Raw genomic sequence first — 27798 nt, 5'->3', positions numbered from 1 at the left:
GAAAAATTGGCCAAAAACTGAATTACTAAGGACCCAGAGACAGATCTTAAGCCAAGATATTAGAATACATAATTAGAAATAAAATTTCCAAATAAGAATAAATTTCTTAGGTAATACTCTCCTTCTGTAATGTATGCAAATAAAACCTTAAATTTGTGTTCACTATGTTTATTTCAAACATTTTGTCACCACTAAAAAGAGACAAAAGTAGAAGAGTAGAAATAAAATGGATAATAGCTTCTGCATAAAACATACAAATAAAAACTTTTACCAATAAACATACTTGAAAAAAATTCATGATTTTTGCAGAACTATATGAAATTATCATCTGGCTCAATGTCTAAATAAGGTGTAGAATTCCTTCAAATAAATTTGGTTTGAAATCAACCAAAAATAAATTTGAATTATTCTCTTATCATTACAAATTAACCTCCAAGAATTTGTATCCTTGAAGATTTCAAGTAAGGAAAATTATTTTTTATGAAAAACCAATTCTATACTTTTGCCCTATTGTTGCTTACACTACAATATAATAAAGAAGCACAACAACTCACCTGAAAAAATTGCTGAAGGTCCAGGAACTCCCATGATTCTTCTTTCTCTGACTATGTAATCTAATTCTGTTGCCATGGCCAACATATTTTATATTTGTGACATGATACTAAGAGAACACATCCTGAAATTTATAAAATTTATTTAAAAATCTTCTACTGTGGTATTATTTTCTGTGGACATGGACTCTTTCAATTGTTTGAAGTTCCGTGTTTGTAACCTTATTAAAGATTTCCAAGATATACAATTGTATTCTACATTTCTTGTAGTTTCAAAAAAAACTTAGAGCTTTGTTCTGAGAAGCAGTGAAGTAAGTAAGGGTTAAGCACATTCACCACCAAGTAATAAGCAGCATGGCTGGACCACAATATTCCATAATTTAAAAAGTAACACAATAAAAATGTAATCTCAGGGTATTGCTGGGAGTGGCTGAAGATAGAATTCCAGTGTTGCACATTTCTTCAATGTACTTCAATGCTTTCCAGTATTACCACCAGGGCTTTTCATTCATGGCACAAGGCATTCATGGGATGCTTTCTCCTGGCACACTTAGGATGGAGAAGGAAGGAGAAAAGTTTGGATACATTCACTTCTTCCTCTATTTAGGTGACCTTTTAAAGCTTTCAACAAAAAATATATCCTTTAGAAATGTAAAAGAACCATGTTCTTCTTTTTTTCTTTTCTTTAAAGATATGAGAAAGACAAAATCTATGAGGAAAAACAAAATGAACAAAACCGGCATATTTTATGAAAGATTTATATACAGTATTCATTCTGCTGACATAAGGGCAAGTGTAGAATTATAAGCTTTTCTTTATCATAAACAAAATTAGATTTTCAAGATCATATGTTCATTACTTCAATTCCCACAAATAAAAATTTGTTCATGGAAAAATAGAGATATTTTGAATACTAAAGTCCTTTATTCAACAACACAGAAATTTCACAAAAACAACTTTACTGGGCAAATCGAATGTGTTTTTTTTTTTTTTTTTTTAGTTTTTTTTTTTTTTTTACAGTTTTGTACATGCCCCATAAGTAATTTTCTTTAATAAATACACTGTTTTCCAAAACTGCTTTTTTATAATTGCACAAGCATACATACACCTTACACAAATATCTATTAGAAAATTTAATAGATGACTGCACAGTTCAGAATAGGAGAACGCTGTGAAAGGAGTACATTTTGTGGCCCATGTTCCTGAAATATCTGACTTCCTTGCCATTGTGAAAATGGAATCCCTCCTCACATAGTAGCTGTCTTTTATTCACTAGGAATACAGATCTCAGTGTGAAACTGCCAAATTTAATAAAAACAAAATCTGAAACATTTAGCTGTTACATGAGAACCAACTGTTTGATATCACTGTGAATCTAACCATGATCAAAGACCCACTACGGCTTTTTGCTGAATATATTTGACCCTGAATAGTGTGTTCATTTAACTGCTTTCCTCTTTTTTCATTATTTGATTACAGATACTATCAGCTTAAAGACTTTATATGCTTTAGCATTAATTGTACAACTTACATGCCAGGGATTCTAAATGAAAGGAAGGGAATATTCCTTTCTGTTAGTGATTGCTTAATAGTAATTCATGGGAAGCCCACCATCTCTTGCTCCCTATAAATGTGTTTAGAAGAAGGAAGCTGGGTGTTGGGGATTAAGCAACCAGGAGATGTTTTTATATACTCTTACACTGGAGAAAGACTATTACCTGTTTTCTCTCCTAAGGATGGATACGTTTCTCATTTTAAATATGCCTCCACTTCTACACAGGCAGGCAAAATCCATCAGAAAGCCACTTTGGTTTTAAGGCCTGAAAAGAGGGAGGTTTGCTTTATGAGGTTCTTCTAATGGTTAGGGTTTTGAGTGACAGCTGACAAGGAAATTGGTTCATTGTACTTCATACCAACACCCTGTATATTTTCCAGCTCTCCTCAACTGCTAACAGAATGTGGCATCTCCTTGTCAACACTTAGAGAAGGTAAGAGTCTTGTGTATGTCAACCTCTTTTACAAAGTTTTTAATTTGGCTTCTCTGATATGCAATTTTTAAGCTGTATAGTCCACCACCATCTATATTCTGATTGCTATCTTCCAAGTTTTCTTGGTATCAAATATGAAATAAACAGTGAAGAATTTTCAAAAGTTACATTTCATTGGTATTGTAGAATCATGAAAAATGTAAACCTTTAAATCATGCCCTCAGGGTTATAATGGTCTGTTTTACAAGTTCTCAGTGTATGGTCTTCAGGGGAAGAGAACAAGAAGGAGGCCAAGAGTAACATCTTTCTTCAACATACCAATGAGAACATTATTTGTACCCTACATTATGTAAATAGAATTTTACCAAAAACATAAAAAGGGTGGTGTAAAAGAACAATATTAAGAATGAAAACATAAGCAAATTAAAGAAAAGCTGCACTTTTCCATTTCAATAATCAACAGATTTTCTTTCATTAAAAAAATTGAATTGGCATGTAAAACACATTTTACAATATACAGATTCATTAGTTCTTTAAGAAAACAAACAAAAACACATCAAGACATGCGATACTGGCATGTATATTAGACTCTCAGTACACTGTCATGAGATCTTTACATGTTATTGTATGCCTTATGCAGTCTGAATAGACGTTTGTTTCAATTCTGTAGTAACAATCACCATTTTCCAAAAAGCAAGGCAAACTTACCATTCAAATGTGAAAGTAAGTTTTCACTTACTTGTAATTAATTAGCAAATTGGCTTTAAAAATAAGTAAAATCAAATAAAAATGGACAAGAAAGAACTCATATAGTTATCATTGGTCCCAGAGCAGAAACAGAAATTCTAAATAGAAACTCTCAGAGGAATATACATCAAGTAGAAAGCTATCTCAGAATTAACATACAGCACATTTTAGCTTGCAATTATTTAATGATCTTCTTTAAACATGGATAGGTGTAATATATAATAAATTTTCCTTAAAAAGCCCACTTGACTGTACCTGGAGGTCTTGCGTTCATATTCTAGCCAGGTTCAGTCACTTGCTTTACACACTGGCATTTTTGCAGGTACCTTCTCCACCCCTCCCACCCGTACTCTGATAATGAAGTGCTCCTTCCATGTTTTTAAAAATCTGTCATATTATTTCCCATTCACAACTACAACTAGCCTTTTAAATGTATTAATCTGCTAGTCTTTCTAAAACTTTACAGTCCTTTTCATCACCCTTTCTCTTCTTAAGTTATTTTTCTTTGCATGATCCATCTTGCTAACATTTTTCGGCAGACTAATGGATATCACAGGCTAAAACAGCTGGCTAATGGATAAAGAACAAAAGTTACAGTAACATGGCAACTTCAATACTCCATGTATTTTTGCTAAACTCTATTTTATTCTTGAAGATGAAAATTGTCTTTGTAATCTGGCAAGAAAAAGTAAAAGTTATAAACTTCCTAGGTATAATGTCATCACAATATCTATATTATTGGGACAGCCTTAGGAATATTGCCTGCCATTAGAAAACCAAATCCTACATGAAAAGGTAGCACAGATCCTATGAAGCATTAGCTCCTTTGTGTTTGGAGCTGTTTGCACTTATGGAATCCCACAGAATGTGGCTCTGCCTTTTCAGGAATGAAAGTATCAGGTGACAAAATAGGAACGGGAGTAATGGAACATTACACTGGGGGCATAGGGGAAGGCCACTGGTCTAACTGGGAGGCTATGAGAAAGGAAGATAAAAAGAGATTTAAAAGCCTCACTTTTATGAATGTGCTTAATTTTTTTAACTTAAAAATATATCTAGTCATGCCTCAATGCAGGAGGTCTTTATGTATTCAAATTTTAAAACAAACTACCCATTTCATATCATACATGGAATTATAACATTTGGGTACATTTTATTGTTTCTTTTTCCTACCAAAAAAAGAGAGCAAAATATAAACAAACAAAAAACATACACCCTATATTGGGCTGAGAAAAAAAAAAAGTCAGTCATGAATTTCTCCCCCTAAGATATGATACTTTTCTCTGTATCCTAGAAAACACTGGTATTTTTTTTTTAATTTATACAACTGATTCTGCATGTTCCAACTACTCTGAGTACTCCGCCTTACAGTGCAACCCAAGACAAGTCAACTACACTAAGTATTTGGGAGGTATACCCTTCTGTACAGCTCGTTTGTAAGCAATGCAAGTGCATAACCACTACTCTAATATAGTGCTCAAAAGATTAATTGAAACTTTCATAACATCTTCCCCTCTTATAACAATACAACTGAAGGTAATTGCTGGATGCATCGTAATCTTTTAGTCTTGTAAAACTTGGCATCAAGTCTCTACGGAAAGATGCATGGCAAAACATGCCACTGCTGTTGCTGCTTCTAGAAACAACTGGCAAAAAATATTTAAAGCTAAAATTTATTGCTCCAGATTTAACTCGCAGAACCATACTGTTGTGTACAAACTGTTAATCTCCATAGATGCTCAGACATGATTGTCTCCTTGTGTCTAAACACACAAAATACAAGCTGCTATCTGTACAGTTTACAGTACTGAAACACATATATTTGAAAATGAAGTATAGATATGTACTTTGCAAAGATACATGATTTTACAGCAGGGGTTTACCCAAACTTATTTTTTACAGCCACTTTCAAAATAGACAACAACTTCACTAGTAGAGCTAAATTACATCAAAGAAAGAATCAGTGTATTGAAAGTAAATAGACTGGCCAATTCCCCAAGCTCCCAGATTATTTTTATATGTCTTTTTTCTTTTCTTTTCCTTTTTTTTTTTTTTTGGAAGAAACCCCTATACATAAAATGAAAATAGTATCTGGATATTTTCTTCAGTGGTGGACTAAGCAGTTTCTTAAAACAAGACATTAGTTTGCCCTTCACTTCCAAATGCCTTGAAAATAAGATATACTACTGCTTTAAAAGAACCATCGGAATGCTTCAGCGCTGGGAACAGGTGTTCTCTATAAAAAAAGAGCAAGAAAACAAGTTAAGCTTTCTTTCTATGCCAATATAAAATTAGATTTTTTCTCCTTTACACTTCAGCAATATTTTTAGTCAGCAATACACAACATAATGACTTGTATATTTCAACATTTAATAAAAAAAATGTTCAGCCTTAGAACATTACAAAAATTGGAATATTGACTTTAATGCTAATTTACTGAATATAATGCTCAAAACGTTAGTCTAAGAAATACAGGAAACACAGACTAGAACATGGATAGCCATTAGATTATAGAGGGAGGTTCAAACTATTAGCCAATAGTAGGAAGTCCAGCCAGAAAGTCTGTATCTGCTGCATACATATGCATCCTATATAAGGTTGATATTTAGGAAATTCAGTGAAGTAATTTCTTTACTCTGGGGAATTTCATTTACTATAGGACAACAAGAAATATTACATTGATATTAATTCTATCATTTAACAACCGCTCATGCTAAACATTCCTGCAAATAATCAAATGAAAACTATATTGACAACATATGCCACTATTTTAAAGTCTGCATTTTCAACAAATTAATGTTATATATATGAGACAAACTTATACTAGCCAATGATACTCAGTGGAGCATAACTATCCTTTTGTACCATAAAAAGACTATAGTTTTCCAAAGGAGTAAAAAGTTAGCACCAAAAGTAAAAGCCATCCTTTTAACAAAAAACTTAAAGTTACGGTGGGCCTTTTTTTTTTTTTTTTTTTTTTTCAGAAAAAAGGTTAAAGTATTGAATTTTCCTCTCTATATTAATATTACAGTAATTCATTATACTATACTGTTCTTTAAAAAACAGGATCACATGAGAACATATTGAAGGTACATAAGAAACAATAAGCTACATTTTCCTACAGGAGCAAACGAAAGAGAGTTGATTTTATTTCTTAGACAGTCCAACAATCCTGTGTAGAATACAAGATGGCTGCTAAGAATATGTATATAAATTGGTATGTTGAATGTTACCAAATTATTGAGTAGGTACAAACATGAACATACACACACGTGCGCACACGCACTTCTTGTAAACAAATCTTAAGATGGTGTTAATGGCACTTGAATTTCATATTTCAGAAAATACATGAAAAATTCTACTCTAAGTACTCTTTAATAATTGAGGCTAGCTTTTATTTACTTTCTCACATTTGATTTATTTGGTTGAAAAAGTCCTACTGTAATAATGTCATCTTGAAATTTAAATGAAAAAAAAATTTTGGAAAGCAAAGCCACTTTTCACTACTTGCACTATAAAGAATTTTTAAAAACTTGTCCTCACAGTCAACACAATAAATTTCAAAATGAATGTGTAAGAACAAACTAATGATTTTTTTTCAAACTAATGATTTTTTAAAAATAAACTCCACTCCCAACGTGAGGCTCTAACTCATGACCCTAAGATCAAGAGTCTCATGCTCTCCCAGGCAGCCAGGTACCCCAAACTAATGACTCTAATGCAAGTTTGTATAATGTATATACAAAAATATTTAACTTGTGAAATATTATCTAAAAACTCAAACAAGAAAGTACATTATTTCCATATAAATAGCACTTTTAATATTTTACTCCTTACTCCTCATGGTATAATGTTTTCTTCTCTCCAGCTGCATACCTGAATCCCCATCAATTGATTTGGTTGATGAGAAAAACCCCTCTACCACTTTCCAAAATTGACTTTTGAATGATAAATATAATTGTATATGCTCCTTACTTTTATTTAGTCATTATTAAGGGAATTATATGAAGTAATAAGAAACATATTCATTCTAATATTCACACTTTACACACACACACACACACACACACACAAGCAGTAAATGAAAACTTAGACGTTTATACCAGATGCTAAGCTTGCTGCCTGATGCCAACTAAGAATAAATTTTATATAAGTATGCATACTTATATAAATGTAGTCATTTTTAACAAGATAAGTTAGATCCAAACATATCCATGCAATTACAGATTCACATATGAAAAATAAACATGTGCATATATATTCATATATATTCACATTTACATGTATAGAATATGACATAGAGATGCCAATTTACTTTCAGATGCCAACTGGAAACAAGACTGTAAGTATATACTTAGATAATCTTGTATCTTGATAAACATATATGTTTATGAAGATAAACAGAAAAATGTATGGAGTACATTTTTTAAATGAGGTGAACTCCTTATGTCTTGGATACATTTTGAAATATCTTTTCCAATTCTTTGCTCTTCCTGTGCCCCTTTCCATTACCCAATTTTATTCGCAATATTTAGAAAAAGCAAGCTTCATCAAATGTCACCTGAGATCAAAGGTCATGGTTGTGAGGAGAAACATAATCATTTCTCAATGCTTGTTAGCACCAAAAATTAATTAGATAATGCAAATATGAGAAAAGCAGAGAGCTAGTTTTCTTTACTAATACAACCTGTCACAAAATATAGCACTGTGATGTGTGCATATTATTATGCATACATTGAGACCAGTAGTATCTCCATCTACAAAGATAGAGACAATCCACTGATACACAGGAAGGGTGAAGATAAGCAAGGAAGCATCTTTTAAAAATTACTTATCCCTCAAATTAAGAATTTTGAGGTTATGAAGCCTAAAAGTGATTTGTTGGGAAATCACCTAAAATGTGTGAGAAAACAAGAATACCACTAGTGCATTAACTGGAACAAGTTTTCAAGGCATGCACCAGAAGCTTGAAGTGAGGTTGCTCTAAATTTTATTTCAGGGTTAAAAAAGTGACAAAACTCCTTAGTGCCCCTAGGCCACAAAAAGCAGAAGATGTATGCCTGACCTCCTGCCCAATTTTCACTTGGGCTCAGTGGAAATTTACTTTACGCCTGGATTGAGTTCTCTTTGGCCAAGATGGGCAAAGCAACACTGTTTGCTTTCATACATGAAATATTAGTTAAATCATAGGTGTTTGAATAAACCGTATGAATACATAAAAGATTGATTAAAAAATAGGTTTTTGATTAAGTCTGTACTAATTTGGGGACCTATCTTCTCTAATTCTGTCAACTAATGAGGTCATCTTCGTTAGAAGACTTTTACTTCAAATGGTGTGGGATCTCAGCACACCAACGGGGAGGATTAAGCACCCTGACCAGCTCCCTTAGGGTTATATAAATTCAACAGTCCCAGCTGGGGAATCACACTTTTGATGAGATTACAGTGACTTTCTGGATCTCCATGATGCTTGCAGGAAATTGTTATCCTGAGTGACAGGAAAGCCAGATTCCCCAGGAAGAGAAGGGGGTGGGGAGGTAAAGAATAGAATGGAGTTGAGCAGCATTGTTTAAGGCAGCCTTCACTGCTCATCCAGGTGCACACACTGACATACAGCAGCCTGCTCCCAGGAGGCCTGGGGAGAAACCTGCAGCCCTCCGTTCTCCTTCCCCTATTACTATAAAGCATGGTGTTCCAGAGTATTCAGTCCTACGAAAGCCAGAGCCACATACTGAAGACCCTAAACTAATGAGCTGTTTCCCCCTTAAATAATTTTAGAAAGCAATGGTAATTCCTTGTATAAGATATATAAGAATTTTGTGTAAGATACAGACTATGAATGATATAATCCAAGCCCAAGTACAGCTTACATATACTTTAAAAAAATGAACACAAAAAGTTATTAGTATGTCTCCAGCAGAGGTATATTTAAGCTTAATTTTTGTTAAATCAGCAGTGAAGAAATAATTAAACAATCTAAAATAAGTAAAAATCCCCAAGGCTGCCACCTAAAGAATTTGAGTATTTTTCTTTTTTGGTGTCTGCTGAGCAGTCACATGAACTGTGGTATCTTCAGGTTGAGCATGCATCTACATACTCTTGTTTAAAATATGGCAAATCTAATAAAAATTCTAATAAAAATTCATCTTCTGAAAGCTGCAAATGGGATATCCACACTTCCCTCTACATAGAGATATGTGGGAATGGCTATTCATTTTTAGATACAACATATAAAGTGTGGCACGAACAAAACTCATCATTTTAGTAAAGCCACTCATGAACCTTCAAAGGGCAAATTAAAGAGAACTCAATGCTGAAATTTGCTTCAGAATGCATAAAGCTATCTAAATTGAGATAATAATTATGACATTAGAAAATTCTGTAACTAAAGTTAAATGCAGGTTTCCAATATTTCTTCATATACTTTCTAATCCAAAAAAGCCTTCGGAATTCTATTGTGAAACAGGATGCTTCTAATACAATGATTTCCAAGCTGGAGTCAGTATTTTGGGCTACAATTATTCTTAAACTAATCAAAAATAGTTTCCTGCTTTCCTATTTATTATTAATTAAAGAAATGGAAGTCATCTAATTATTTTCTGATTCTCATATGTAATGATGTGAAGTGTGCTTTTTCTAATCCAAAGTAAAGCAATATCAAACTGTAGTTAGCCAGTACAGCCTCTTTTAAACTCTTCTTGAATACTGTCTTTCTGTGAGGAGTCCCCTATAAGTTTCTTAGGCTCCAACCACCTAAGACTTTGAAATTGGAACACCTCACAGCATTTGACTGACCTTTTCACACTAGAACTTGAAAACCTTAATAAATCACTGTAATTTTGCAACAGAAATTACAAGAGTATGACAAGAGATAATAGTAAGTACCACTGTTTGCCTTTAGATATTTGATCATATTTTGTTTTGGCTTAATATAAAACTTTAAAACTCTGGAGTATTCTGCATGAACAGAAGTAAAGGATTCCTGAGGGAGGAAGAAAATTACTTTTTTTCCTGTTTTGATTCACAAAGAATGCTGAAACATCAAGTTATATAGGTTCTCAATTTTTTTACTGACAAAATTTCAAAAACTACTTGAAGAAATGAAAAATTGTATTATACATACAATATTGTGAATGTGAATTCACACGTATATTAATACAAATCTTTGGATAATTAATTATGATCTAAAATAATACCTAAGAAATGTTAGAGACACTCTAAAATATTTTTAGCAGAAATATTTTTTATATCCTGTTTATAATTAATATATTTCAGAAACCATAGACCAGTAATTCACTAACTTTACTAGAATTATTAGCAAGCACAAGTATGGCATAGGTCAGTGAATCTGAAAGAACAATTAATTTAAGATATGTGATAATCTCACAGTCCCATAATTTACTGTTTTATAACCAAAAACTTTATATTTTAATAATAATGCCTCAATTAAAAATATATAAACTAATATAAGTAAACAGTTTCTACTTCTTAGGTTACACCTTTCTTTTTCTGTCCTACCGTAATATATATGTCATATATATTATGTAATATTATATCATATGTATGATATATATGTGCAATATATATTACATATGTGATATGTATCAGATTAGTCTTCTCATAATTCAGATTCATTTATCATATAACTGTATAAGTATCTGTACACTCACATTTTATTTTGGCCATTATCCAAATGTAAACTAAAAACATCAATATTACCAGTAACTGGAATATTAGACCACTCCCTAAAAGAGAGAAAGTACCAAAGAGGTAAATGCGTAACTTACAACCCGATTTTTTGGAGGCCTTAAATATGATTATAAGAACTCTACTTTTTTCGTTTTCAAATCGACGTTTATGGCCAGGATTTCTCTGATTACTGGGGAAGAACTAGCAATGGCTTTTTCATTAGTATCCATCCTCTGTAGCCTGCTGCTCCTGCTACTCCTTCTGCTTTGCAAATATTGACAGCTCCTCCTCTTCCTCCCCCTCCTACACAAACACCACCACCCTCACCATCACCACTGTGATAGCATGGCTTTAGGCTCTGATAGCATGACTTGAGAAGTAAATCTAGGTAACTTTTGTAGTTGGAAAGATGGGTTTATATATTATGTTGAACAGATGCTAAACCAAGCAATGTGCTAGTAGAACCAGTTAGGAAAACAGTAGTCTAAAGGAGAATTTATGTGTCTAATGGGTAGGCATGGGTTGGTAGGAAGGAAAGTAACAGCTTATCACCATGATTTACACTCGTCCAAAAGTGACCAAAAAAGGTGCCCACTTTGGCCCTAGTATCTAATGCAACTTACTTTATTTAGGCAAGTCTCGTGATTAATGCTATGTAGGATTATATTTCAAGTAATTTTGGTAAAAACACTTCAAATCAAATCAGTCTAACAAATAAGTAAATTTATTGTATTATAAATGAGTCGCTTAGAACTTGAAATGTTCTTGGACATATAAAAATAAACTGTAATAGGATAATACCAGGGTAAGCAGAAAGAGGAAAATTGTTCAATGACCCACCAATTAAAAAGGCATTTTTTGAAAGATTATTTTATACAGTACTTTTAACCCTATGTTAAAGGTTCTTAGAGGGAATATGAAAGGCAATTAAAGGTAAAATTGACATTAAAAAGCAAAAATTAGATTAATAACATCAATACTGTCAAGAATGATTAGAACAGAGTCAATTCTATTTATATGTTCCATGTTTATATTTCATTTATGAATATATATATATACACACAAATATATACGGTTATATGATAGATGAATGTTAATCAATCTGCTACCTACCTATCCCCATCTATCTATCCAGCAGAGACAAAAGTTAGATAATTCTATCTCCCCTGGAAGTCACTCGACTAATCCTGCTTAATGCAACAATGCCTTTAGGTGAGATCACTGCTAATCAGCTACTGAAAAACGCCAGCATTCTTTTTGTGATAAAGTTGTACAATTTTGAAAATTTTCATTAATTTCAAAGCAGACAGTTGAACTGTTTTGTTCGTTTACTGAAAAGAAGAAGAAATTCTTGTAAAATGTGAGGAAATGGGAGGTCACTCAAAAAATATTATGAGGTGATGTTTTAAAATTATTAAAGCTTTGATTTGGACAGTCTCTAACATGTATTCAAATGAAATACAATAGTTACACCAAACCTCTATAAAAAATTCAAAATACAGCTCCTTTTGAAATATTATAGATTGAAAATTTGAGAAATATTCTTTTTTTATATTATATAAAAAGTGAAAATAACTTTAATAAAAATTTTTCTCTTAGGCTAAGTTCCTTAGCAACTTGGATGTACTCACTGTACTTCATTTGGTTAAGAATCCTCTAAGACATTCCAACCACTTCGATAGACCCAAAGAAACCAAAGCATGTTTTATGTCCATAAATGACTTATAAGAATTTAGAGTAAATTCCAAATATTTCAGTCATCATCATCAAAATAATGTACTTGGTTAGAACTATACTTCTGAAAATAACACGTAGCTTTTGGAGTATTTCTTTAAAAAATTTTTAATAATTGTAATTGTCATCAAACCAAATGCTTAAATTCACAATCATTCTGAGTTTTTGTTCTCCTTTTTTCTCTTTAAGTAATAAAATTAACAACAATTATTATAATTTAAACTTTATCAAGTTATCACATGTTACCTAGCTCTTTCGAAATATATTGACTAATTTCCCTCATTAAGAGGATATATAAGCATTCTGTACTACCATGATATCAGCATATCTTGTGCTAGAGCAATTCCTTAAATATTCAGATTTAAATTTCTCCTCAGAGGATTTCGATATACTACTTCTTTTTCTATGAGTATCTTTGTGCAAACATATACACCTTCACAAAATAAACTATCTAGCAGAGTCAATTAATAAGCCTAACTTTTTTTCAAACACAGAATTTATAAGATGTAGTGATTAATATTCTTTCTTCCACTTTTTTTGGAGTCTTTTCTGTATGCGCATTTTGTATTTTCTAGGAAATTCTCTATATAACCACTTAAAAATTACAGATATCTTTGACCAATTGGTTGTTTATAGGATAGCCTTCACCTCTCTAAACACCATCGCTAATCTGGAGCATTCTTTTTCTCACCTTGGCTTTTCCATGTTTCTGACTGCAGACCTGAGTGAATTACTCTTAAAGAGAAATGACAAGGTGGGGGAAAAAAACTAGTTTCTGTGAAACTATTTTTTCCGCTATGGTAAATTAAAAGAAACGATGTTGAAAAGTTCTAGTGGGTCTAAGCCCAGACTCATGGCATCTTGCCAAAAATTTTGAGACATTAACTGTTTCTACCAATTTCTTACTTAAACCAGACTCAAGAGGATGACCTTGCACATGACAATCCTTTCTACCAATGTGCTCCTTTCTGGTTTCCCTTGTATCTGTAACACTATACTTTGCCTACCTTTCCTCTCTCCCTCCCTTCCTTCTTTCTTATTCAGGTCAAACAACGATTTCCACTACTCTGTAAAATATACTTGAAATAACAAATCATACTGTAGAGTCTCAGTATGTTCAAATATACAAAGCAAGTATCCTTTTTTTTCTTAATCCTCGAAAAATTCTATTAATAGAAAATTTAATTCTATACCATACAACCACCTGAGGAAACCAGGTAGAGATCACAAATAGTAATCTGTATTTCTTACCTAGGCCTGAGGAAGAACTAAGCCAAGGATGCATCAAGGAATCCCAAGGTATGAGATTGTTTACAGAGCAATTATATTGCTTTGATTCAATTATTTTATTTTAAATGTGTCCACTTCTTGGACTGAAAGTTAAAAATGTAAGCAGAGAACTAAGTATCTTGGATGAAGGACTAAGATGCAGAGTTAGAGATTTAGGTAGGTGTTGCAAAAGGCAGAAATGAAAAGTTTAAGTTCCTTAAACAAGTGTCTGTCTCTGTTTGTGTAAACATATGTGTATTGTATATCCACATCCACAGCACTTAACCACAAATCTTAGAAAATAATAGTTCCTACCTAAAGATCTATCAAATTGGATTGAATTGATCAAGGGCTTACTATGTGCTCAGTAACATACCATGGATTCATGAATATACAGCAGAGGTAGAGACCTGCCTAGGAGAAGTAAAGACACGCTATTGATAGAAATACATTTAAATTTTACTCTTTATCTTGTTACCATTGTTCCATTTACAAATATAATTTCTTTCCTCACTACAGACTTGTTCAATGGTGTTGGTGCTGTCACTAAACTAGTGTTTTTCAAACTTTTTTGACTGCAACCAACACTTAGAAATACATTTTACATAGCAGCCTAGTACATGCATACACATACATTTATGTATACATACAAACTGAAACAGAAGTTTAACAATATGTACTCTTACTATATGTACTGCAATCATATATTTTATGTTCCACTCTGTTCTGTTCTACTTTTTAAAAATCCTCATGGCAAGCCAACACATGGACCACTAATGTTCTGTCACCTGCAGTTTGAAAAACACAGCTCCACGCCACAGAAATAACACACTCATGTGAAGAGAATCACATGAGGAAAATCCAAAAACCACTCCACTTCATAATGAATGTAACTCTATATAGCAGCCTTACATAAAAGATCCAATATGTATTTCCTTTGACACAGAAAAGGCCGATGTTCTCGATTTTATTTTTCACGGGTGAAAATTAGGGCACACAAAGTATTTAATGTTTACTAGAAGATCCCACATCTTCTCACTTCTCATCCATCTACATACAACTGAGAATTTTAGCTCTTTTCCTTATTCTTGATTCCATTAAAACCATCACTGGTTTTAACTCATTTAACCTACACGTGAGAACACTTCCCATAGACCAATCTTTCCCCAGCAGAGACAATTACTTTCCTGCCACTGATTCACCAGCACCCATAATCATCATTTCCACACAATTAAATTTATAGTCTATCTTTCTTTTAAAACGTATTTCATCTCTTTTCAATCTGTAAGGGTTTGGAGCAAATATATCTTCTCTGGAATTTGCCAAATTGGCTGAAATGCACAGAAATGCCAATGAGTCTTTGTGATCTATAAACATTTGTCCCTTTCCCCCCTTGCCACCCTACATCTCTATCCTTTTGATTCTACCAATCCAGGTTTTTGTTTCTTTAAGTCCTTGAGCAAGAAACAGCACTTTCAGCAGAGTTTTCCCCAGTTTGACACTTGTGCACATTCTCCAGAATGTCCTCTAAAGTATGAATTTAGATACAGAGGAGATCCAAATGGGATCCCATTTTCCACCCATCTTGGAAGCATTCTCTTTTAGTTACACTTTGGAATTATTCTACCAAATGTTTCAAAGACATAAGTAAAAATAATAACATCAGCTATAACACAATCTGTTTTCCCTGTCTCTGATTCAGCTGCCACTCCACTGAACTTGAGCTTTAGCTCTGACTCTCAAACCAAATATATTGAGTGAAGTCATAAAAATATTATCTTCCCTCTTTTTATAGTTTCCACTCTCCGCAAAACTTCTATAACTGCTGAAGGAAAGCAGACATCCATATCCTGTCTTGACAAAGTTCCTTCTAGATACTGGATTGTATCCTGACTTGAATATTCCTTCCTCAGTTTTTAATGCTTTCTGGATTAGCATTCCAAGTCTTTTAGGGCTTATCACTGTTTTCTCCCAAAAAACCATCAGCCTTTTCTATTATTGTTCATGACTCTCTTCATTTCATAAATACTTTCTCCTCTTTAAACAGGAAAAAAAGAAAGTTCTGTATACTTTACTTTGTATCTCAAAACGTGTATCCACTTGTTTTATTCCCCCACACAACTATCTCCCAAAACAAAAGTAACTCTAAAATTTTCCAATATTAAACATATCCTCCAACTAGAATTCACAAGTATTTAACCATTTCTTTCTTCTTTCTTCCAATGATTTTCTTAAATTAATTCACACTTAGTATAGCTCCCAACTGTGTCTGTCCAAATAAAGAAAATAGTAGCCAAACAAAGGCATTGTGTTAAGGTCAGTCTCTCTCTCCCTCTCTCAAAAGTTATAGAAATTAATGGCAGTGGTGTGCCTTTGGTAAGGAAGAAGAGCACTGATTTATTTAACCTGGCTCACCACACAGATGGAATTGACTAGGTTATTTGTGTTCTCCTAGGCATTTGAGACGCAAGAACAAGGAAAACTTGTTTATCAGGTTTATCTCTTTCCAAGTGAAATCAAGCCAGATGTTTGGTGAAGTGGATGATTAAAGCAAAAATTCAGAAAACACAAGCCATAACATAGTCAACCTGGGCTTTAATTTCTGAAAACTATAAGCAACATGTTGATGTACAGAATTATCTGTAAACATAGCTGGCTATCTCAGTCTCTACTTTTCACTGAGGACTTTAACATAGGAATGAAAACTTATACAGCATTTTTTATTACGCAAAGTACACTAACCTATATACAGCATCAAAAAGTTGTAAGCTTGGGATCCCTGGGTGGCTCAGCGGTTTAGTGCCTGCCTTCAGCCTAGGGCGTGATCCTGGAGTCCAGGGATCCAGTCCCGCATCAGGCTCCCTGCATGGAGCCTGCTTCTCCCTCTGCCTGTGTCTCTGCTTCTCTCTCTCTCTATGTCTATCATGAATAAATAAATAACATCTTAAAAAAAAAAGTTGTAAGCTACTGGATACTATTATCCCCATTCTACAGATGAGGAAACAAGCTTCAGAGAAGTTACACTGATGTGGCTAATTTCAACTGTAAGTTACCTGATACTATTGGCTCTTCCCATAACCTATCATCTAAATGTGGCCGTATGGCCCAAATATAATTTTTAACTATAAAAGAAGTGAAAAGCTGAGAAACTAACAGTATGCTTTCCTAATACAATTTATATTTGGTTTTATATCAGCCAAAGAAATACATTTTTTAGTATTACTTCTTTGAAAAAGTAATTTTTGCTTTGCCATTTGTTTTTAAGAAATGTAATGGGAGATAAGTGCATTAAATATCAAGAAAAAGAAAAACAGAAAAATTTAACAGGCTCACTCTCATACCTGGCTTTGGATTCTTATGCTGTTAAAATAAATTAAGAGAAAGCCCCGAAGTTTCACAGAGGAAAAAAATATTTCTCATAATGTTTTAGAGTAGAAGTTAACAAGCCTGCTGGGATCCTTTTAGCCCCTGCAGAGCTAAGTCTTCAACATTATTAAATGGCTGTCGCATCTGAAGTATGGTGCAACATAACTCAATAAACAACAGAAAACATATGATGCTGAATGGAGGGAGGCTTTTCGATTACCGTGCAGAATAATTCAATATCAGGACAGGTGTTTGTATGTGATGGAACAAGATATGACTGAAGGATAAACCATCCCTGTGCCCCTGCCCCAAATATTTTGAAACTCTTAAGGACAATAGGATAATGTCAGATGAAAAACTGTTAAGAATGAGCAGAAGCCCCGCAACACAACGAACAAAATCAATGCATCTGCAGAATCTTCAAAATATACACTGATTACAACAAAAAATATTCTTGAAAATAAATTTTTGTAGAAAGTGGTATTTTCTGGGGTGTTCTACATCCCCAACCAAGATTATCTACATTTTACTCAGTGACTGAAAATCACACATACAAATGAAAAAATTTACCATTATTTTGGGTTCATTTTTGCTTTTTAAAGATTAACTTAAAAATAAAGGAAAACTAAAAGAGAAGTAGTCTTTTATCCAACTTAGATATTTATGTGGGCCTTCCTTTCAATAAATATTGAATTTAACCTCTTAATTTGATTAGATATTTTTATGTGATGAATACATTAGTTTAACATTTTGTAAAATGTAAGGAAAAATACATGTAAAAAATGGTAAGCATATCCACTCTCATGAAATTTACTGGATAGTGGGACATTTTATTATGCTTTTTCAAAGCAAAATTTAAAAGTGAGCTGTTTTCTGGTAAAAATGAAAAAATGTATTCAGACAATCTAACCAAGTGAGTTCGAACAATTCTAAGCATCAACAACTTCAAGAGAGTTTTTTAAAACACTTTTTTTTTACCAAATTAAATAATTGTATGTTTTACTTGTGTATCCAGAAAGAATATACCAGGTTCACAACCCTGCCCCCCCTCCCCAATAGATCTTCAGTCTCCAACCTGCCAAACTAGAGCCAATGGAGATGAAATGCCCACCCTGCTTCCACTTCTTTCCAGTTACAGTCTTAGAGACTAGTTTATTAATTTGTTCTGTATTTGCCAACCTGTAAGGTTGACTATACTATACAAAACCTATAGACTATACAAAACCCCTAACTGTTCACTAAGGAAAACAAGGGACTAACCAAGGTAGGCAGCAGTACTTCAATCATCAATTCAGCAAAAAGTCTAAAAATCAAGTAATGTTTATTTTCTTAATCATTAGATAACTTTTTATTCTCATTTAAAATGTATATTTTTATCTTATTAGTCTAAAAGTTGTTACTGTTGATTTGTTCTGACTGGTTTTCTGATTGCTTATTCGTTTGTATTTTGTTTCATGACAGTTGAATTTCAAATATTCTTAGAGGATAACTTATATATGGATTTTAATTACTTTTATTTTACTACTCTTAATTGCCATGTAAAAGATTTCTTATAATTTACATGATATTTGCATGGGTGGGGGTAGTATTTTCATTTAGGAAGTATTACAAATGTATGGTCCTTTTAAATAAAACAACTTTCTTTGACTACTTTGTATTAGATCTAGTGATAGAAGGAAAGTCTCGCTGGACTTGTATTACAGTTTGATGCCTTGACAGCAAATCTACTTGGCTTTAGTCAAAGCTAAACTTTTCTGAAGTTTTTTCTTATCGTTTATGAAATTCAGGAGCTTTTTTCCTACATTAGCTCTTTATTACACTCTAGTGTTAATGTACTATCATTTTGTTTGAATTGATTGAGAACTTTCCTCTTTCCCTTTGATAGTCATATTTGCATTTTGAGAATGAAACAAAAATTTACATTTTTATAGTGGCATGTTGTCGATTTTACTAAAATTTGAGAACTCATTCTTTCATGATATAAAATGACAAACTGGTGGATGTTTCAATTTAAGATATGAAACATCTGTGTTTACCAATACATTTTTTTAAGTCACCTAACTTCAAAAACTTATAACATTTTCAATTATTGACTGGTTTCATTATTTAACTATATGGATTCTGAGTTTGAAGGACACACCTATTTTACATACAGTCTACAAATAAATTTCTTCAGGAAGCAAGTATCATCTTCCCTGAAGACAATGCTTCGTCCAGAATTTTACGATTGCCCTTTGTGTGGTGGTGGGGTCTTAGAACTCAATAGCTAAGAACTTAAAACCTAAAATAGTCTTCAAGAAATCAAGTTATCAAGTTTGGGGCAATATTTGGGTGTTTTCCACCAAACCCCTTAGAAGATCAACCTAACTTGTTGGCCTGTATATTCAATAGATAAATATTTTAAATGAGAGAAAAGTGTGAAAAGAAAAGAAAGAAATTAAAATTGTCCGTTCTCTTGAGGCTCCAGTTTTCTCTTCACTACAGTCTCTTCACTATAGGGTATCCTTTTCAAGGCCCTCCTCCAGCTTGTGATGGCAGTGTGTAACTTAGAGCCGAGAGCCAAGGGTGGGGGCAGGGAAACCTCCTGAGGTGCTGCTTACTAATGTAATTCCATAAATCAGCTAATGGGAGAGAAACCAGATCTGTGTGGTCTCTAATGCTGTCCCACAGAGATCAATCATGTCACCTGAACAATGTTCAGAGACTAAGAGGCTGGGGTTGCCCGTGGGATGATTCTATCCCTTGAGCCATATCGGGTGGGGATATTTTTAAAAGTTAGATCTTCATATCAGAAATGTAACTGCTGTGAATATGAAAACTGAAGGATTGATTACCTTTGCATGAGACAAACTGCCTTTATGTAACTTATTATCATAATGCATAATCACATGTTTATTAAAATCTCTCCACTTAATATTGATCATTTAGGATGCAAGTTTTTAAGATAAGTTTTTTTGCAGAAAGGTCATGCAGTATTTGTAATAACTGCTTTGAATAATTAGTGAGTTTTTTAATGTAGTAAAAATGACTAAATGAACAGTGTTACATGCAAATACGCAGTGCACAGTATCACAGAAAAACTAAATTTGTTTTATGTGTACTGTTATCTCATGGAATATTACCAGGGGGGTGATTTTATAAACATATTTCCAAGGCATTAAGATGCTCTTAACATGAGACTAAGCAGGAAAATTTGAAAATAAGTAAGCCTGTTTTAAAAGGACTGCCAGAGGGGAGGCTTCAAAAAAAAAAAAAAAATGTGGGCAAGAATCCCAACACATCCATGTGAGTCTGTCTTAATTTCAGTTTACTCACCCTGAAAATCTGATTAAGCCTCCAGCCTTTGGGATGAGAATAAGTCAAAGGGAAGAAGGACACATGAGGTTTGAAATGATAAATAAGAATGTAACTAGTGATTACGATCCAAATATTCATTGGTGTCCATAATTTAAAGCCAACAAATATTAGCTCCTGAACTTAAACCTGAAGTCCACAGGTAATATCCATAATGAATCCCCAAATCATTATCCTCAGTGAGGGAGTCTATCCAATCTCTAAAACATCTCCACAGATGATGATAACTTACAGGAACCAAATTAGAGAGGGAGGCAGGTCAGCAGGGGACTTTTCACCGACCAGCAAACAGTGTTCCAGCTTTGGTTCAGTCATGTAAACCCCGTCACTCTGACATGCATCCAGCTGCTTCCCTACAGCCAAAACTGTGTGGATACACATGTGCTTAAGGCTGCCACTGCCTTTTTAAAATAATCTAGCTAGAATCTTAGCCAATTAAAAAAAAATGAAACAAAACAGCTCCCCCCTCAAACTTTTTCTTTCTGCCAAGTAACACTCCACTGACAATCTTAGCCTTGAGCCATGACCCATTCTCTGGTAGGAAGGGGTACTATAGTTAGGAAAACATCGTCAGAGAGCTCTACAAAGAGAGAAATTTGTTTCCCTTTCTTACCTACACTCCATTTTCTGAAGATCAACAAAACCTTTATGCACTCGGATTAAAAAAAAAAAAAAGGAAATACTACAGTGTCATATGAGATCAAAATGTCTAAAGAATTTAAACATCACAAGTTTGTGGGAAAACTATCCAAAGAAGGAAAAAACGGGAAATTTATGAAGTTTGTTTAGACTGATAAATCAGTATAGAAAGTTGTGCAGAAAACCTATTGGTATCCACGCTAAGCTCCTTCAGAGTGGTTATTTACTAAATAAATCAGAATTACTCGGTGGTCCTACCCAACATATACGCTAAAGTGGGATGCAGGCAGTGCCATGGGTTTAGCTAAAGACGTGGCCTACCAGCAACATGAAATCTGTAACTCTAGATACTATAGTTCTAGAGGAAAAATAGATGCCATCTAGTCCTTAACAACTGGGTATTCACAGGAAATTTTAGTATGAACAGAATTTTAATTTCCTATGGGCCTTAGAGACCTAAAGGTAAATTACAATAACTTAATCTAGAAAGCAGAATTCAAAAACTATAAACAAGTTTTTGCCACCTAACAAAATACATGGACCTGCATTTTTATAATTGCTATTATCTTTGTTTAAGCAGGGCTGCCAATGGAAATGTAGTAAGCCACCCTGGAGTAAAGTCGAACTTTCGACAAAGAGATGGGTTTTCTTACAAAGAGGAATACATGTAATATTTTGATGGAACTGATGATAATCAATAATGATATCAATATAGTACTGTTTTTTTTTCCTGGATCCCAAAATGCCATTTGCTTTGTATACTAATAAAACTTTAAAAAATCTGTATCTCATTTATGTGTTCAAACCTGCAACAAAATTCTTTAACTCTTCTTTCTTATCCTTTTAAAGACCAGTCCTTCATGAAGACAACTCCTTTAAGTAGTGCTCACAATTTTTAAAAAGAATGTGCAAGTGCCCCTCTTGATGATAACTTGTGAGAGCCAGTCTCACTCTATAATCCAGCCCATAGAAGATTCCCATATCCTAAATCCACCACCTACATTCTCAAGTTTATATGAACATCCTGTCATCTACTCTGTAAATGTTATCAAGGGACTACATATGATTACTTGTTCACATATCTTTGCTAAACATACCACTAAATTCATTCACCTATGATGGTACATTTTTTCCCCTTTTTGTTTTGATCACGTTAACCATATGAAATTTTCACCAGACACATCACTTTGCATTTAACACAATTAAAAAGTCTAATTTAACAATTACTTTAGTGATAATCGGTACATTGTTTTAAGGACATATAGGAAAAAGAAACTATGATTGACCATCTAGGGGATCAATCAAAACTGTGCTTGGTTTATAGAACAATTTTGTGATCACAAAATGGTTACTTTGTCAAACGCAGAGCTCAAAGGAAATATTCTTTGGTAACCAAATTTTAGTAATCATCTGCTTGTGAAACTATGCAAAAACAATTCTTAAATAAAATGATCATCACCTGCCCGAAATGAACTAATTTTGTTCCTCGATTCTAAGACACATCCCCTTAAAAATTGCACATGGCGTTCAGCTTTTCTGTATTACTCCTGCTTTCTCAAAAAATACCAGATATGCAGAAAATGGGAAACAGAAACATTTTTATCATGGTGAAGAGAAAAACTATTCTAGAAGGGGGTGGAACACCCTTTTGAATCCATTTATTTCAGCTTCCAAGATTACTGTGTGTGTGTGTGTGTGTGTGTGTTAATGGAAACATAGGCTCCTGTGCCACGAATGGTGTCCTCACTGTTATAACTGAGCCACTAATAAGTCTCTCTTAGCCAATAAAAGTATATGAAATGTGATGTGTCCAATCCTTTGGGCAGAGATGCTTTTAAAACTAATACTAAGGGGGAGGAGGTATATTAAACCGCCAAGGGGCATTTCTGAGCATTCTGAATGTGAAACTTCTGATTTTTTAGACCAATTACATCAGTTTACCACCGCAGATAAAAAGGAGGGGCGCACCCCCCATCTGGAGGCCAGTTCCACGCGAAGTGCAGCTGGGGAGGGTGGAGGGGAGGCCGTGCCCTCGCAACCACCTGCAACTGTATCTTACAGCCTGAATGAAGCTTCGGGAAAGGGGTACTGCATCTTCAAGCCAGACAAGAAGCCCTGAAGGGGAGAAGAGAGGGGAGTGAGGAGGGAGGGGGGGAGACTGGGAAACAAGAAATCATCTCCTCTGACCTCTAGCGAAGTGCCAGGTTTTTTCTTTAGCTCTTCACATTTTCTAAATTTGCAGATCTGGTGTCCCGTTTTGCGGTTCCTGCAACTGCTGCAGACGCCACAGTTGATGAGCCTCTTGCAGGGCACGCAGACCCCACACCTTTTCCTCTTCTTCTTGGCCGGGTTGGCTCCGCTAGCTCCCCCGGAGGAGGACGAGGAGGAGGAGGAATGATTCTGCGGGCAGTCTGCCAGATTGGCAATTTGAAACGCACTGTCTGTGACGGCTGCTGAGGCTGCTGCGGGGGAGTGAAGGGCTGTCATGACGATGACCCCTGGAGGTAATGAGATGCCCCCTAAAGCCGGGATAGCGGAAAAAGTCCCCACGCGCTCGGGGAGATTCATTATCTCTGCTTCAGCAGCGCCGCATTTGAGCTTGTTCATGCATTCCCCCGCCAAAGGTCTGCAGTGTTCAGGGGATAAGGTGGAGAGGAAATTAGTATTTGCCATTTGCAACGACGGCTCTGGCGGGCAGCCAGCTTTCCCCAGCCTCTGGGAGTCGTTTCGGTGGTGCATGCTGGTCCTGCCGCCGCCGCCGCCGCCGCCGCCGCCGCCGCCGCCGCCGCCGCCGCCGCCCGCGGGGAGGATCGCCGAGGAGGAGGCGGAGGAGGAGGCGGCGGCGGAGGAGGATTTCCTGCCGCCCCCGCCGCCGCCCCCGCCGCCCCCGCCGCCGCCGCCGCCGCCGCCGCCCCCGCCGCCGCCCCCGCCCCCGCCGCTGCCCCAGAGCATGGCGGTGGCGGCGGCGGCGGTGGCCGCGTTGTCGCAGTTCCAGGGGGACATGCCGATGCGCGCGGCGGCCGCGGCGGCGGCGGCGCTGCTGGGGAAGATGGGGGTGGTGATGCGCGCGATCTTGGCCGCCTGCGGGAAGGCGCCCCCGTTGGTCTTGTAGAAGGAGGTGGCGAAGGAGCGGTAGCGCTCCATCTCCGAGTTGTAATCCACAAGGCTGTTGAGGGCCCCCTCGGGCAGGTGGCTCTCCTTGGGCAAGCCCGGGGCCTCCGGGCTCGGCCCGGGCTCCACGCAGACATTGGTGTTCATGGTGCAGGGGGGGAAGAAGGGGTGCAGGGTGGAAGTGGGGACCGCCTGGTCCGACACCTGGGTGGGAAAGGGGGGGAGGTGGGGGGGAGGGAAGGGGGTGATGGTGGTGCTGGGGTGGGGGCCGAGGCGGGAGGGGAAAGTGGGTCCGGGTGGGGAGAGCAAGGTGAGGACTGCTTTATTCCTCTCTGGGGCGCATTTCCACAGACGGCGAATTCCCAGGCAGCGTCTTCCTTAGCATTATCCTCCAACTGTTACAACTAAAATAAAGAAAGTCATTCCAGCGAGCTGCACGAGGAAAAAGATTAAAAATAAATAAACAGCCTCCCTCGCTGCCCCACCGAAGACGCCGAGAGCTCCCACATTCTCCGTCAGGTCGTTTGCATGACAATCATCAAGACGTGACCTCCCCCCCACACACACACCCCGACTCCCCCCCCACCCCCCACCCCCCCCACACACACACGCGCTCCCAACCCACTCCCTCCCTCCTCGCAGCACACCACAGCTCCTCCCCCCTATTCTCATAACCCTCCAGAGAAAATGTATTAATAGCCAGGATACCCGGGGAAAGAGGAAAGACGGGGGTGACAAATGCCGAGGGAAGAGGGCAATTGGAGTGCTAAAGACATGCAAATCAGGGGTGGGAGGGCGATACTACCTATAAGCAGAGGGCATTTAAACATTATGAAATGTGTGAACAAGTGCTGCCTGGGCATGCAAATGCTGTAAAGTAGAAAACAGCAATGGCCCTATGAGGAAAATGAACAGGAAATTAGCAAATGAAGTACTGAGAAAGTCTACAATACATCCGAGTATAAACTGTAAGCAAACACAATACAACTGAGAGCGAAGAGGCTGCCCACATACAATCTGAACTAAAGAGGCAGGGAGAAAAGAACTACCAGCTGCCACAGTGTCCTTCTGTGTCTGCGGTCATTAGTTTGAATCCCAGCACAGCTGGCTCTGTTAGGGTCTTAATTCAATGGACCAAGGACAGGTCTCAATTGTACAAGCCATTTGGTGGTGGGGCTTGGTGGGGGTAAGAGGGTGGTGTTCTACTTGTTTAAAAGAAAGAAAGAAAAAAGAAAGAAAAGAAAGATGGACTAGATACATTTTTTTTAAAAAAACCATACAAACAATGTCACCGGTTTTAAAGCAAGTGCCTGCAGCCCCTGTAAGAATATTCCCAATAATTCCTAATGGAGACTCCTGTCTCTTCTCAAGACAAGAGGAAAGCATGGGACTTTTTTATTTTTTATTTTTTATTTTTTCTTAAGGATCTTTCATAGTCACTGGTTTTTACACTGAGCAAAATTTGGAGGGGGGGGGGAGAAAGGAGATCGCTTAAGGTGGTGTTTACCTGAAGAAATAACCGTTAAAAAGATTTTTTTTTTCCCCTTTTGCTCTTTTTAAAAGGAAAGTTTAATGTTAAGTGGGTATTTGCATTCATCCCTTTGCTTACAGGCCATTATTATGCTTTAGGAAGAGGTATTTTAGTTGTTTATCACAGATGAAGAGGTACATCTCAGCCTTTTAGGAAGTAACGCAAAGACATAAAGTGTATATTAACCTAAAAAAACCAGTTTCTTTGTTTCCAGATTTTTTTGGGGGGGGGAGGCAGAGTATCTTTTTGTGACACCTTGTGAAGCCCATAGATTGGCCTGGAATGTGGAGTTCAGGGAATTCTAAATGGGGGCCCAGTAGTCTCAGTCTCAAATATTCAGTTGAAAATGGATATCAATTATAGTAATTATGCTTATAATTAGATTAATGAACCATTTATGCCCAAACTCCAAGTGCAAAAACTTCAAGACCTGCTGATGAGGTGCCCTAAAAAGAGGGGTTTACGTAAACAAATCCCTATTAGGCAAAGTAAATCAAGATAAGGAACCTCACCCCAGGCTGGATTAGAAGCTAGCAGGCATCTTTCAATCACAGCAAGTCCCTAATCACTCAGGAACCACCTCTGTGGTTTCGCATTAGGGAAAACTGCTCCCTTCAGAGGTCTGATGGCAATACAAAGGGTGCCCCCAAAACGCTCCTGGCTAAATATTCTTGATGCTTGGAAGGGGGTAGGGGAAGACACAGCAAGAATATGCATACAGCTTCAGTTTCTGCGAATCACATTGTAAGTGCAAGACCATAATAACTGCTACTCAGTAAAAACTAGTTATGCCAACCATGCATTAGCTATCACATTGAGTGGAGGGGGAAAAAAAAATCAGTATTTTAGTCTTTTGACCTTGTTCCAAATAAAGAAATAATTTAATGTCCCTTTTCCAGAGTATTAGAGTGCTGTTTGCAAACACAAGCTTTCCTTGCTTTTCTTATTGCCATCACCTCCCCCTTCCTCCCTCAAGGTTTAATGCCACCAGAAACTGTAGAAAATGATTGTGCCCAGTATCCAGGTCATTATTGTTTAATCAATGCATCTCTGGAGCATGAAAAAGGTACCTAAGCCACAGCTATTGTTTGGATTTTCTTTAAAAAACAAAATAAAACACACACAAATAACTAGAGTCCTATTCCAAAGCTAAATTAGACAACCATACTTCATGATCCTGTTTTGCCTTTACACAATGTGACTGTACATGCCTAATATTGTATGTCTGGTCTACCAGAGACATAGAGATCAAAGGTCATATTTAACATTCAGGAGGAGGGGCGGGTGCAGATTAATTAATAAATTAATACAGCGACGCCTTTTATTGCTGGAGTCCAGCATTAATAATCTACTTTTACAATCCCAACGGACAGCAAACATTTAAGAGAAAAAAAGCCAGAGAAAGAGAAAGAACAATCACTTACCAGTCTCTTTTTATTTGGGGAGCCTTAGAATTTGCAGACGCTGCTAGTCTGCCTTTAATTAGTTGCACATCACCCCCTAACACAAAGAAACACAAATCCAGATGTGTCTTGGCAGCTCCCAATTACAACTTTAATACTTGTAAACAAACTGTTGGGGGGGGGGGATAAATAAATATGCGGATCAAAAAAAAAAATACCTGTAAATGGCTTTTTTTTTTCTTGTTGCAGAGAGAAGGAGGAGGAGATGGTGTTAGTGGTGGGGGTGGAAGGAGGAGGAGGTGGGGGGAGAGGAAAGAGCCGAGTGTGAGTGTATGTGTGAGAGCGCGGGGCTGTTCTCGGTGGTCTCTCCTCTCCCAGCGCGTTGCTCTCCGTCCGTCTCCAGTCGCTGTGTGCGA

General features: G+C 36.2%; 1 protein-coding gene across 1 annotated transcript; it reads right to left on the bottom strand.

Moving 5' to 3' along the window:
• Positions 1-1553: 1553 nt before the first annotated feature.
• CXXC4 (CXXC finger protein 4) lies at positions 1554-24669 on the bottom strand. Its single transcript, XM_038581993.1, has 2 exons — positions 23525-24669; positions 1554-5522 (listed from the first exon to the last, which is right to left on the bottom strand). The coding sequence occupies exons 1-2, from the start codon at positions 24593-24595 to the stop codon at positions 5478-5480; spliced, it is 1116 nt and encodes a 371-aa protein (XP_038437921.1). The 5' UTR covers positions 24596-24669; the 3' UTR covers positions 1554-5477.
• Positions 24670-27798: the final 3129 nt, after the last annotated feature.

Source organism: Canis lupus, chromosome 32 (genome assembly GCF_011100685.1).
Source record: "Canis lupus familiaris isolate Mischka breed German Shepherd chromosome 32, alternate assembly UU_Cfam_GSD_1.0, whole genome shotgun sequence".
NCBI lineage: Eukaryota > Metazoa > Chordata > Mammalia > Carnivora > Canidae > Canis > Canis lupus.
This window is presented reverse-complemented; position numbering and strand designations above follow the sequence as displayed.